Source organism: Dryobates pubescens, chromosome 34 (genome assembly GCF_014839835.1).
Source record: "Dryobates pubescens isolate bDryPub1 chromosome 34, bDryPub1.pri, whole genome shotgun sequence".
Lineage (NCBI taxonomy): Eukaryota > Metazoa > Chordata > Aves > Piciformes > Picidae > Dryobates > Dryobates pubescens.
The window spans coordinates 8,889,353-8,901,443 of record NC_071645.1 but is presented as its reverse complement, the minus strand read 5'-3'; the positions used below and the strand labels follow the sequence as shown (position 1 = coordinate 8,901,443).

General features: G+C 62.8%; 1 protein-coding gene across 4 annotated transcripts; it reads right to left on the bottom strand.

The window, feature by feature from the left end:
* Positions 1 to 1,783: 1,783 nt before the first annotated feature.
* Positions 1,784 to 12,058, bottom strand: SLC37A2 (solute carrier family 37 member 2). Of its 4 annotated transcripts, none has more exons than XR_008462995.1 (18): positions 11,949 to 12,058; positions 9,638 to 9,719; positions 9,466 to 9,553; positions 8,964 to 9,042; positions 8,637 to 8,772; positions 7,470 to 7,546; positions 7,210 to 7,376; positions 6,868 to 6,905; positions 6,548 to 6,727; positions 6,318 to 6,408; positions 6,180 to 6,242; positions 5,959 to 6,044; positions 5,112 to 5,160; positions 4,806 to 4,879; positions 3,740 to 3,818; positions 3,527 to 3,624; positions 2,398 to 3,236; positions 1,784 to 1,940 (listed from the first exon to the last, which is right to left on the bottom strand). XR_008462995.1 is itself a non-coding variant. In XM_054176031.1 (18 exons), the coding sequence occupies exons 1-17, from the start codon at positions 12,005 to 12,007 to the stop codon at positions 2,925 to 2,927; spliced, it is 1,758 nt and encodes a 585-aa protein (XP_054032006.1). In that variant the 5' UTR covers positions 12,008 to 12,058; the 3' UTR covers positions 1,784 to 1,940; positions 2,876 to 2,924. The 4 variants fall into 4 exon arrangements, 3 of the variants coding, with proteins under 3 accessions (XP_054032006.1, XP_054032007.1, XP_054032005.1); XM_054176031.1 differs by having other exon boundaries at positions 2,876 to 3,236; XM_054176032.1 differs by lacking the exon at positions 2,398 to 3,236.
* Positions 12,059 to 12,091: the final 33 nt, after the last annotated feature.

Here is a 12,091-nt window from a genome sequence, read left to right as displayed (position 1 = left end):
GGGGAAAGCAGCAGCCCCTTCTCCAGCAGAGCAGGAATGAGGCTTGTCCCAGGAAAGCTCAGCTTGATCTGAAGTCCCTTGGCCAGGCAAGCCCTGGGGATCCCCCCTGGCCCTCCCTGCCCCCAGTCTCTGCCCCCTCAGTGAGATCTGAAGTTTTCTTTGGCTTTTGGCTCCTTTTTTGGGATGGTTTGGGGTGGGGTTTTTTTTTTCAGGTCTAGAAGTGCCAGGGGCTGGCTGCCCTTCCTCCTCACTCCTGGCAGCTCAGCCAAGGCTGCTCAGACTTTCCAAACATGAGCAGCCCTAAATTTGTCCCAGAAAGACTCTGAGCAGCTGAAGGCAGCGGGGGGGGAGGGAACTAAAAACCCCAAAGCAACCACTTCTTGTACTAAGCCCCTGCATGTGCCAGGGCTTGTGGGAAACTGGAAACTCTGCCTCAGCCCCCCAGGTCCTTCTCCCCAGGGTGGATGATGGTCAGGCCAAGCTCAGCCACAAGTGCAGCGAAATGACCATTCTCAGCCCAGCACCTGGCAGCTCTGCTGCCCCCCTTGGACCTTGTGCTGCTGGAGGCTGTTTGCCAGAAGCCCACAGTGATGCCATGGTGTCAGCCATGGGCTCTGCTGAGGGCAGAGCCCCTCCTGAGGCCTCTCCCTGTGGCTCACCCTGGGGGCTGGGGGACAAAGGAGCAGTTGGGGATTTGGCTTCTCTGCACCTTCCCCAGCGCTCCTCCTGCTTTCTCCCCCTGGCAGCCAGGACATTTTCAAGCCCCCTGAGCATCTCAGTCAGAGAGGAGGGGTCCCAAGGCTGTCGCTGTCCAGCTACCTTTTAGCCGTGGCAGGGAACGGCTGCCTGTCCCTGCCGTGTCTCCGTCCCCCTGCAGGGGCTCACAGGGAGCTGATCCAACTGCCCAGCAGGTCTCCTTCTTTGGCCTTTTTTTCCCCCTTGGCTGATGAAATCAGCACTCAATAAAATCACATCAGGCCCAGATGTTTTTCTCCTCGGCTTGAGATCCAAGGAGGTGAAGTCAATTAGAGCTCAGATTTATACCTGGCACTAAGTGGGCGGCTGGCACCCGGGGCAGAGCTGCAGCCCTCCCCAGCACCGGCCCTCGGTGGTGAGCAGGGTGGGACACGCACCCCAGCTGCTCACACATCAAAGTCAGGGCCCCCCCGCCAGGGCACAGCTGGCCCCCACCTCAACAGCGACCTGCTGGAGCCTCCCACACCAGCTCTGCCCGGGGGAGCTGCTGCTTTAACCTCCTGGGGACTCCTAATTAGGAGGTGTCTAATGAAGAGCGTCAGCTGCCCAAGCTGGAGTGGCTCAGCGAGCAGCTGTGCCCTGCACGGCTACAAGCTCTGCTTTGGGGCTAAACACTACGGTTTGGGGTCACAGCCGTCAGGAAGATGCTGCTTTGGGCAGCAGTTTTGCAGAGGAGCAAAACCAGCTTAGTTTAGGCTCAATAGCGAGCCTGGGGCTGTCCTTTCCGGAGCTGCTTTGATGCCTTCAGTGGTTTGACTCAGTCCTCCCGGTCCAATACCCACACAGCACCAAGCCCGGGCCGGGGCAGGCTTGCCGAGGAGAGGCTGCCCGTGGAGAAAGCAGGAAGGGCACAGTCCTCGGCCCCAGGTGCGCAGAGAGCCCTGGCCGAGCGCTGCCGGGAAGGGGCCGTGTGGCAAGGCAGGGGTCGCAGGTTTTTATTACTCAAAGGGCCGGCGGCGCAGGGTCGGCCCCGGGGCGCAGGCAGCTGCGGGCCCCTGCAGGGGGCTGCTCCTCGCCGCCTCAGCCCCACGCTGCCGGTGGGAGCCCCACGGGGCCCCTGCCTGAGGCTGTGCCTCGGCTCTGCCGAGACCAACACGCTCCCGGCGTGCCCCAAAGCCTCTTTCCTCCCTCCGGGCCCCTCGGCTCGGGGCGGCTCGCTGGGGTCAGGTCAGAACTCCTTATACCTGCGGGGAGAGAAGCGAGGGGGGGCTGAGCGTGGAGGGTGCTGAGCGTGCAGGGTGCTGAGCGTGGAGGGTGCCCTTTGGGATCAACGAGTGCCACGGTGCTGCTGGAGAGACGGGAAGGCTCTGCCAGGATACCCCAGCCCCATCTGCACCACAAGCCAGGAGAAGCAGGCAGGAGGAGGAGGTGCAGCCACCATCTGCTGGCCCAAGCTGAAAGGACCCCAAAACCCCCAGAGCATTTGAGCCTCCTCTCTGTGAGCTCCTCCACAGCTCCCCAGAGCCCTCTGAGGCATTAGACTCTCTCCACAAACGGAGCCAGCTGCTTCCAGCTGGAATTTGGTGCAAACAGGGATGGTGCCAACCCGGCCAGAACAGTCCTTGGCCCAACCAGCCCTGGCACAAGAGCAGAGCCCAGCAGCCCTCCACCGGCAGCCCGAGAAGCTTGGGCTGCACTTACCACAGCAGAGCCCAGACCATGGCTGTCACCTGCAAACAAGACACAAAGGACCAAACGTTTTCAGGGAGGGGAGTCTGGCACCCCCGTGACTGGACCAGCTGTAGCCCCTTGCCCCTTGTGCTCATGGTGCAGCGTTGGTGGCAATCAGAGTGGGGCCAGGGCTGCACCCTGGATGCCATGCTGGGGGTTTGATCAGCCAGCCCTGGCGCTGTGCAATCGAAGCTCATTAGTGTGGGTGGAAGCCAGCCTGTGCCTGTGGCATTTGGAGGGCACTAATTGATGCCAATCAATCTGGGCTAACGCTGCTAAGGACGTGCTGCCCACCCGCCTGGCTGCACTCCCGTCCCTGGCCACCGTGATTTGATCCTTCTGATTCCCACATCTTGATTTGAAGTGATCCTAGGCTGAGCCTGCCAAGTGAAACTCAGAATCAGGGCGAATCAGGCCTGGGTCGTGTTTAATCCTGAGGGATACTCACACCGAGCTACTTCCCATCCAGCACTGACTCTGTTAGCTGCACGCTAGAGCTACAAGACACGAGGGCAGCCTCTCAGCACCGAGAGCCTGGGGAGGCAGCAAGGGCTAAAATGCCCTCTGGTGCCGACCTGGCTCATGGGGACACATCCCCCTGTGCCCACAGCAGCCAGACACGGGGCAGAGGGCCTCCTGGAGCCCGCTGCGGTCAGCAGGGCCAGCAGGGGATCACAAACGTCCCTGCACAGGGGCAGCCGCACCAGGCCCTGGCACAGGCTGGCACGGGGGGGCTGTACATACCCTCTCTGCCGTGCCATGGGGCCGCACCACCCACGGAACTCTTTGACCACCACACGAGTGAGGAGCTGCAGGAGGAAAGATGGAGGATTGCCACGAGGCCAAGGGCGCTGCAGCCACCAGCCCCAGCCCGAGAGCTGCGGTCACCGAGAGAGGGACTTGCAGGCTCCTCCTCAGGAAGGTCACACAAAGTCCTCCGTGCGAGGAGGGAAGAGCCAAGTGGATGGAGGCAATGGTTTGGTGGAGTCAGCACGGGGCTTGGCACCCACCCCGTGCCCTCTGCCAGCCAGCAGGAAGCTAAAAAAGAGCCCTTGGATATCCAGGGTGGCAAAATGAGCCCCACCTGGGAGGGACCTACCAGGCAGGCCAAGACATCAGCTGCTATCAGCATGTAGAAGACATTGTTCCAGCCCGTGGGGGAGATGAGCCCTGCCAGCAGCGGCCCCAGCGCGGCACCTGCGGGGCACAGGAGCCACAGTAGCACAGGAGGCCAAGGGAGAGGGCACCAGGGCCCACCTGACACCATGGCAGCAAGGGGAAATCGATGCTTGGCATCCCCAGCTGTACCTACCTATGGACCCTGTGCCATCAATGATGGCTGTGACAGTGGAGAGGGCTTTGGCGTTTCCTTTGAGAGACTCATGGGTTCCCTGGGGAAAGGAGCAGCAGGACATAAGGAGCACAACCAGCACTGGGCCTGAGCTGGCAAGCCCTGGGGCAGGCTGCTCACACCCCGGGCAGCAATTCCATGTGTCGGACCCAGGTGTGGATGGGAAAACCACAGCTGGACGCTGCCTGCAGCCAAAGCCCAGCAGAACAGCAGGCAGCACCCACAGGTGATTGCCCAGTGGGTTTTGCCACCCTGTGCTTCGAGGGAGATGCAGTGAGGCCAGGGCAGAGCATGCAGCCAAGGTGGTAGAGCAGGAGGAGAAAGCAGCAGGTGTGAGGCAGGTGATGGTCACAGCAGGAGCTGTGACAGCCCTGCCCTTCTCTGCTGGGCTTCCAGGGGCTGAGGTGCCTGGGGCAGCTGGAAGGTCCCTTCCAACCCAAACCATTCTATGAACCTAGGAACTCCACCAGGCCTCAGGGACCAGGCAGCTCCCTGCTGTTGGCATCAGTGGGACCATGGGCCTGATCCAGCTACTCTGGGTGCTGGGTGTCAGAGCTCAGCAGCCACGAGCTGGGCAGGTTGGTTTTCATCAAGACAAAACCTTGTCTGAAACCTTTCTGATGCAAGAAGGAGGACAAGGAGAGCAAATCCCAGGTCAATCCCTGTTCTTCAGCACCCCCCCTCCTCAGCACCATCCCTGGCTAGCATGGGGTGGTGTTCCCACGTTTCCTGGGGCTCTAGTGCAGGGCAAGGTGGGCAGGCTTGGGAAGAGGGATGCAGTAAGGAGGGATTCTCTGGGAATATGGAGAAGCCTGGCACAGGCTGCCCAGGGTGGTGACCGAGTCCCTACCCCTGGAGGTGCTTCAAAAGGGCAGAGCTGTGGTGCTGAGGGCCATGGCAGTTAGAGAAGGGTTGGACTGGATGAGCTTCAAGGTCTTTTCCAAGGGAAAGGATTCCAGGATTCCAAAACCCCTCTGAGAAAGAGCAGCCCGTGGGCAGGGCAGGGCAGGGCTGCCAGGCATCTTACCAGGTCTGCCGACACGGCAGTGGTGATGAGAGCGTAGGGGCCGTTCACCAGCGCGCCGCAGACCACCAGCATCGCTGCCAGGAGCGGGGCAGAGGAAGCTCTCAGTGCCGGCAGCAGCAGGACACCGATGCCATCGTCCCCAGCCAGCAGGAGGCAGAGCTGTGCCGCTGCCTGCCCAGCTCTGCCCGCTCCAGAGCCACCCAGCACCACCCTCCCGCCCGGCCCCGACTGAGGAGAGCCCAAAGCAGCTGAGGGCACAGCGCCCCCCACTGCCCCTGCAGCTGCCCGAGCCGAGGGGCTCCTCACCTATGGAGGTGCCGATGCCGTTCTGGCCGATGTGGTTGTACAGGAACAGCTGCACAAGAGACACAGAACAGCCCAGCTGTGGGCAGCCCAGCTGTGGGCAGCCCAGCTCCTTCCCCGCGTGTGCACCCCGCAGCGGCATGGACAGGACCCAGGAGCTGAGGACCTGAGTTATGGCTGGCACCAAGCAGCGATTAGAGGAGAGCAGCCAGGGTGAGGAGCTGAGCATGCCCTTGGCTCCGTGTCCTGCCAGCTGAGATCCCTGGTAGCTGGCACAGAGGTGCTGGCACACAGAGGTGTTGCCACGACTCACAGCCCCATGGGACTTGCCCACCTCCTGCCAGCCAAGGCCAGCTGGTGATTTGCCCTCTCAGCGCTGTGGGGAGACCTGGACATGGTCTCCCTGTGCCTCAGCGCACGCTGGCTTCATCAGAGGGAAGAGGCTCACGACCCAGAGCTGGATCACAGCTAATTAGCCACACTGGGAGCCAGAGGAGCTCCGGGCAGGTGCTGGGAAGTGCCAGCAGGGCACAACATCTTTGGGGGTGCAAAGCAAGGAGACCAAAGTTGGGCCTGCTCAGTGGGACCATCGAGGCTTTAAGACAGAGCAGATTACGGCAGGATGGAGGAAAACAAAACTCCACAAAGGAGGTTTTGATCTGTCAGGGACTCTCGGCTGCTCTCCCAGCCCCCACATCTGGATGCCCTCCCCGGGCAGGTCTGGGCCAGCGGCCGGCGCTCAGCGCGTGACCGTCCCAGGGCCGGGGAGGGGAAGGAGGCAGTGAGTCAGAGGAGCAGGAGCAGGGCACAGCCTGGAGAGCAGCCCTCCCCCCCCCGCGTGACAACTCACCATGGGAGCAGCGACCACCAGCATCACGCAGCACGTGGTGGCCCTGCCGCCGGTGTAGTCGGAGATGAGGCCGGCGAAGATGCCTCCTGCAGGGGGCAGCCACAGCTACGGGTCACAGCGCCCCAACAGCAAAGCCTGGCGCTGGCTTCGCCCCAACCCCCCCGGGATGCGGCACCAGGATGCCCTCCGTCCCCCAGCCCCTCACCAGCTAAGTGACAAACCTAAAATGCCCCCAGCGTCAAAGAGGGTCGACAGGTCCCCGGCTTCCTTGGCCCCAAAGTGAGCTGCAGGGAGAGAAGAGCGGTGAGGAGATGCTCCCCGGGCCCAGCCCCCCCCGGCTCCCCGCCCCAGAACCTCACCAACGTTGACGATGTAGAGGGGCAGCCAGTAGAGGAAGGTGTAGCTCACCAGCTTGGCAAAGAGCAGGCACAGGGAGAACTCCACCACGCCCTGGGAGCAGAGAACACATCAGAGGAGCCTCCTTCTCCTACCTGGGTGGAGGGATTCCCCCGGTTTCCAGCCCTGGGGAGTGGGCTCTGCCCCTGGGCTTTGCTCCCCACCATGGTGGAAGGGACATGCCACGACTCACAGGTATCCGGAGTGCCCCCAGGAAGCTGATGGCCTCAGGCTCCTCAGCTGGCTCCTTGGGGCTGTTGAGGTGATCCCTGCTGCTCTGGCCTGAGATGCTCAGCGGCCCCTCATTGGAGGTGATCCCTTCAGGATCCTTCTCGCTGCAGGTCACCCCTCCAGGATCCTCATCAGAGGCCATCTAAGAGCAAGCCAAAGGCAGGAGGTGAGGCTCTTGTTGCTGAAAGGGCTGAGACAGAGCTGGTGCTGCAGCATGAGCTGGTGCAGGCTGACAGCAGAACAGCAGCCAGCGGCCCCCACCATGACTGAGCAGCGACTTACATGATGCAGAGGTGGACTGCAGCCAACATCCTCAGGATCTGCCAGGGGAGAAGAGATTCCATGAGCCTGGAGCAGCCCTGCCCCAGCATCTCACACCACAGGGGAGAAACATGGGACTGGGAAGCCCCTGGTGGGGCTGGGCTTCATCTCCAGGCTGAGAGGAGAGAGTGGCACATCCTGCCTGGATGATCCTAAAGGATGCTGACCAGTGGTGGTCACAAGCTGGCAACAGGTATCTGGGGTTGCCAGAAGCACTTGGGGATGGGTAAGGAGGAAAACTGTGGCCCTGCTGGTTTCAGTGGGGTGCCAGACACCTGCTGTGCCTCAGATGACAGCACTCACACTCCACGAGGAAGAAGAAGCAGATGATGCCCACAGCGGCGATGATGATGCCAGGCACGATGAAGGACAGGCCCCAGGCAGAGGACACCCAGACCCCAGCGATCAGAGACCCCAGGATGTTGCCCACGGAGGTGTGTGAGTTCCAGATGCCCATGATCAGCCCTCTCCTGTGGGGACAGAGGGAGGGCAGGCATCGCTGGGGGGCTGCTGGGGCCAACAGGCAGCAGGACTGGGCTGGGACGTGCCAGAGGATCACTCACTTGCCCTTCCCGAACCAGTTCCCAACGCAGGTCACGACAGAGGGCCAGCCAGTCGTCTGCACCAGCCCATTGCACACCTGGCAGGAGGTAAGCAGCACCACTGGGCACCCAGCAAGCACCAACTCAATCCAGGGAGCACCATTCCACCAAATCCCAGAACCCCAGCATGGTGGGGTTGGAAGCTCTCCACACCAGGACACTCCACAACCTCTCTGGGCAGCCTGCTCCAGGCCTCCAGCACCCTCCCAACAAACAACTTTCTCCTCCTCTTCCCCTCCAACCTCCTGGGCTCCACTCTCTGCCCACTGCCCCTTGGCCTGGCCCTGGGCACCACTCAGCAGAGGCTGGCCCCAGCCTCTTGCCCCCCAGGGGCCCTTCAGCTCTTGCTGAGCATTGCTGAGCATTGCTCTGGGGCTGCTCTGCTGCAGGCTCTCAGCCCCAGGGCTCTCAGCCTTGGCTCCTGCCAGAGCTGCTCCAGGCCCCTCAGCAGCTTCCCAGCCTCCCCTGCCCTCTCTCCAGCACTTCTCTGGCCCTCTGCCCCTGGGCAGCACACAACTGCCCCCAGGGCTCCAGAGGTGGCCTCAGCAGGGCAGGGCAGAGGGGCAGCACAACCTCCCTTGCCCTGCTGCTGCCCACACTCTTCTCCATGCCCCCAGCACAGCCTTGGCCTTCTTGGCCCCCAGGCCACCTTGCTGCTGCTGGCCAACTCCTTGGCCCCCAGCACTGCCAGCTGCTTCTGCTTGCAGCTGCTTGCCAGCAGCTTCCCCCTGCCCTGTGCTGCTGCAGGAGGTTGCTCCTGCCCAGGGCCAGGACCCTGCCCTCGCCCTGCTGCACCTTCAGGAGGTTGCTCTGCAGCTGCACTCAGAAATAGCCTCTCCCACCCCAAAGCTGTTGACAAAACTCTGGGTTTGGGTTTATTTTTCCCCTGCTGGGGCAGCCCTGGAGCCCTTTGCATCATTCCTGTGGCTCAACCGGGAGCAGCCGGAGCTGCCAAACCTGCCTCTCGCCCTGCCGCCCGCGCCAGGCCTGCCCTGGGGTTTCGGTGCCCACGCGTGGCCGAGTTCTGCCGGCAGTGGCTGTGCCTGGTGACCTCCTGCCCAGCCCCTGAGCCGCCCCTGGAAAGCAGCGAGCTCAGGGGGGGCAGGACGGCGCGGGGCTGGGCCGCACCTGCACGACGATGAAGTACCAGAGGACGTGGATGTGCCAGAAGTAGCCGAGGCCGAAGAGCAGAGTGAAGAGGCCGCTCAGCACCATGCCCCCCGACAGGTAGTAGCGCAGGGGCAGGCGCTCCCCGAAGATGCCACTGTGGAGAGAGGGAAGAGCGGGCACAGAGCTGGCACAGCTCTGCCACCCACGGCTGCTCTCTCACCCAGCTGCTGCCTGAGTGCCAGGCAGTTCCCAGCACCCAGCTGCCCTCTCTTAGCACGACCCCAGCCTGCTGGGACCCAGCCTGCTGGCAGCCTGGTGCCGCCGGTGTGCGGCGGCCCTGGGTACCTGATGAACATGCCGATGGCGTAGGCCACCAGGAAGGCATTGTCCAGCGCCCCGAAAAGCTCCTTGTAGTTGTCCCCATCTGGAGAAAGAAAGGTTGGGGCCATGTCAGCCTGGCCCCATCTTGTCTGCCCTCCCTGTGGCCACCCTTGTCCCATCTCCAAATCCCCTCCTCCTCATCTCAGGGACTCTTGGAGCGTGGCCAGTGCCATTGGCTGGGCCCTGCTCCCATCCTGGCCCCAGCTCTGCCACTTGGGTGCCCTTCGGTCTGGGGGCACTGGGCAGGCTCAAGCTGCTTAATTACCTCCGGCTGCACCCTGCTCCCATCCTGGCCCCAGCTCTGCCACTTGGGTGCCCTTCGGTCTGAGGGCACTGGGCAGGCTCAAGATGCTTAATTACCTCTGGCTGCCTAACAAATCACAACCTGGCTCAGGGCAGGGGGCAGCCTGGCTTGGTTGCCATGAGGGCAGCTTGTGGGGTGACTTGAGGCGGGGCTGAGCCTTACCAAAGGGTGCCCAGCTGCACCATGTGCTGCTGTTGGAGTCATTGTGGGGGTTCGGGCCCAAGGCTGAGCAATTGGGGTGCAGTTGGCTCTGTGGGGTGAGAGAAGGGGTGAGATTTGGGTGCTCCAGGACATAGGGGTCCCCACGTCCCCTCTGGCTGTGGTTGGAGCTAACCTTGACAATGCTGATTGGCTTTCTGGAGAGGTGGTAGCTGGTGTAGGAGAGGAAGGTCAGCACCAGCGTCAGCCCTCGGTACCTGTGGGATCAAGCCAGGACAGGGCTGGTGGGACAAGGATGGAGACAGGGATAGGTGGTTTGTCACCATCCCAGCTGGCACACCCCAGCCCAGTGGGGATCACAATATCCTAGAATGAGTTGGGTTGGAAGGGCTCATCCAGTTCCACCCCCCTGCCACGGGCAGGGACACCTCCCACCAGCCCAGGTTGCTCAAAGTCTCATCCAGCCTGGCCTTGAACACCTCCAGGGATAAGGTCCACAGCTTCCCTGGGCAGCCTGTGCCAGTGCCTCAGCACCCTCACAGCAAAGAGCTTCTTCCTAATGTGCCACCTAAACCTCCCCTGATGTCCTGGGCGTCTCCAGCCTTGCTGTTAGCTGTGCTCTTCCCCACCCCCCAAAATTCCTGCTTTTTGGAGGAAAATATCCAGAATGGGAGGATAAAAGCCAGCACCCAACCAGGCTGAACCCACTTGGGATGCACACAGGCAGCTCTGGTGCCGTTTGACCTGCAGGGCCTTAGAGGGGAAAGAGTCAAACCTGGGGTCACTGCTCCCACAGAATAGGACTCTTCTGCCACAGGGCTGAGCTGAACCTGCTCAGCTCCCCCCCAGACAGGCACTGCTGTGGCTCAGAAAGGGCAGCTGAGGTCGCGGGGGGGGGGGGCAGACAAATCAGTTTTTCCCCTCCTTGAAGCACCATCCCAGCAAACCGCAGTGTGAGCAAGAGCCCTCCCGGCGTCACGGGTGCAAAGGGGGCAGGAGGCGGCGGCTGAGTCACCATTCCTGGGGTTAATTTGGGACAAGCCGGAAGAAAAGGGGCGGGGGGAGATGCCCTGAGCAGGACCTGCCCCGAGTGCGCCAGCAAACCCTGGTTTCAGCCCCTCTGCTTGACCCAAATGAGGAGGGAAAAGCGGTCTGGGCTCTGGGATGGGGATGCTGCTCCCAGCACAGCCGGTGGATGAAGCCTGGAATCCCAGCTAGGGTCCAGCACCCTGTGGAGCAGGGTGAGCACCACCAAGGGGCCCCGTCCTGCGTTTAGGGCAGCAGCAGAAGCTGCGAGCAGTGAGGGGCGGCAGCGCCAGGGAGGTGTCACAGGGCCGCTCCGAGCGCAGCAAGCCCCAAAGCAAAGCCTTTTTTTGGCAGTCTCAGTCCTCTTCCCAGTTTCACTTCCTCGTGGAACAGCAGCAATTAGACACCCTGCAAATCCAGGGCAGCTCCCAGCCGCAGGCTCTGAGACACACAGCAGCTGAGAAATTCTTGGTTCTCACCCCCAAAACATAACAACCCCCCAAAAAATCACTGCGGGGCTGAGCTGAGAGGAGAGACTGCAGCAGGGAAGGGGAAGAGCAACTTCCCGTGCAGTTATTTGGGTTTGGTGTTACCCAACAGGATCTGGCAGGGGAAAAATGACAGCACGAGGGTCGGTCTGGCAACAGGCTGCCGAAAAAACAACTCCATTAGACCCGCTGAGCCGGGGGCGAGCTCAGCACCCTGCCAGCAGGGAGGACAACCGACAGCATCCCTGTGCTTGCCACATCCCACCACATCCTGCGGGTGAGGTTGGCCACATCCCATCAAATTTCGCGGGTGAGGGCCGTGCACATCTCGGGATCTTCCTGCACCCTCCCTGCCCGACCCTACGGTGCCAAGAGTGTCTTGGTGCCCTCTGGCCCCCGGATGGGTCGTGGCCAAACCCCTGGCCGCGGGCCCCGTGCTGTGCTGGAGCCATGCTCACTGTGGACCAGTGCCCTGGGAGCGATGCTGGTCCCCAGTCCAGTGACCCTTGGCGGGTGCTGGTCCCCAGGCAAGTGACCACAGGTCCGGGGCTGGTCCCCAGGCAAGTGATCCCCAGTTTGAGGCTGATCCCTGTCCTGATGCCAGTCCCTATCCTGGTGATGGTCCTCTGGCCAGTGACCACCATTCCACGGCCAGTCCCCAGCTCAGGGCCGGTTCCCGAGCAAGCGACCCCCGCCCCAGGCCCATTCCGCCGCTGTCGGTCCGTGCGCGGGGGTCGCCTGATCCCGAGCCTGTCCCAGTCCCCGGGCCGCTCCCGATCCCGGTGCCTGTCCTCCGCTCCAGGGCCGGTTCCTATCCCAGTGCCAGTCCCCAGGCAAGTGACGCCCGGTGCAGGGTCGGTCCCTGTCCCGCTGCCGGTCCCCGGGCAAGTGACCTCCGGTCCGGGGCCGTTCCCTCTCCCCTCTGCCGATCCCCCCAGCCCGTCTCCCCGCGGTGCCCCGTTCCGCGCTCACCGGCTGTCCCGGGGCAGGGCACGAAGCAGGCGGACACCGGGGGCGAGCGGTGCCCTCATGGCGGGCGGCGGCGGAGCTGCCGGGGCCCCCCCGCGGCCCCTTATCACCGCCCCGCGGGGCCGCCGCTCCCCGCCCCGCCCGGG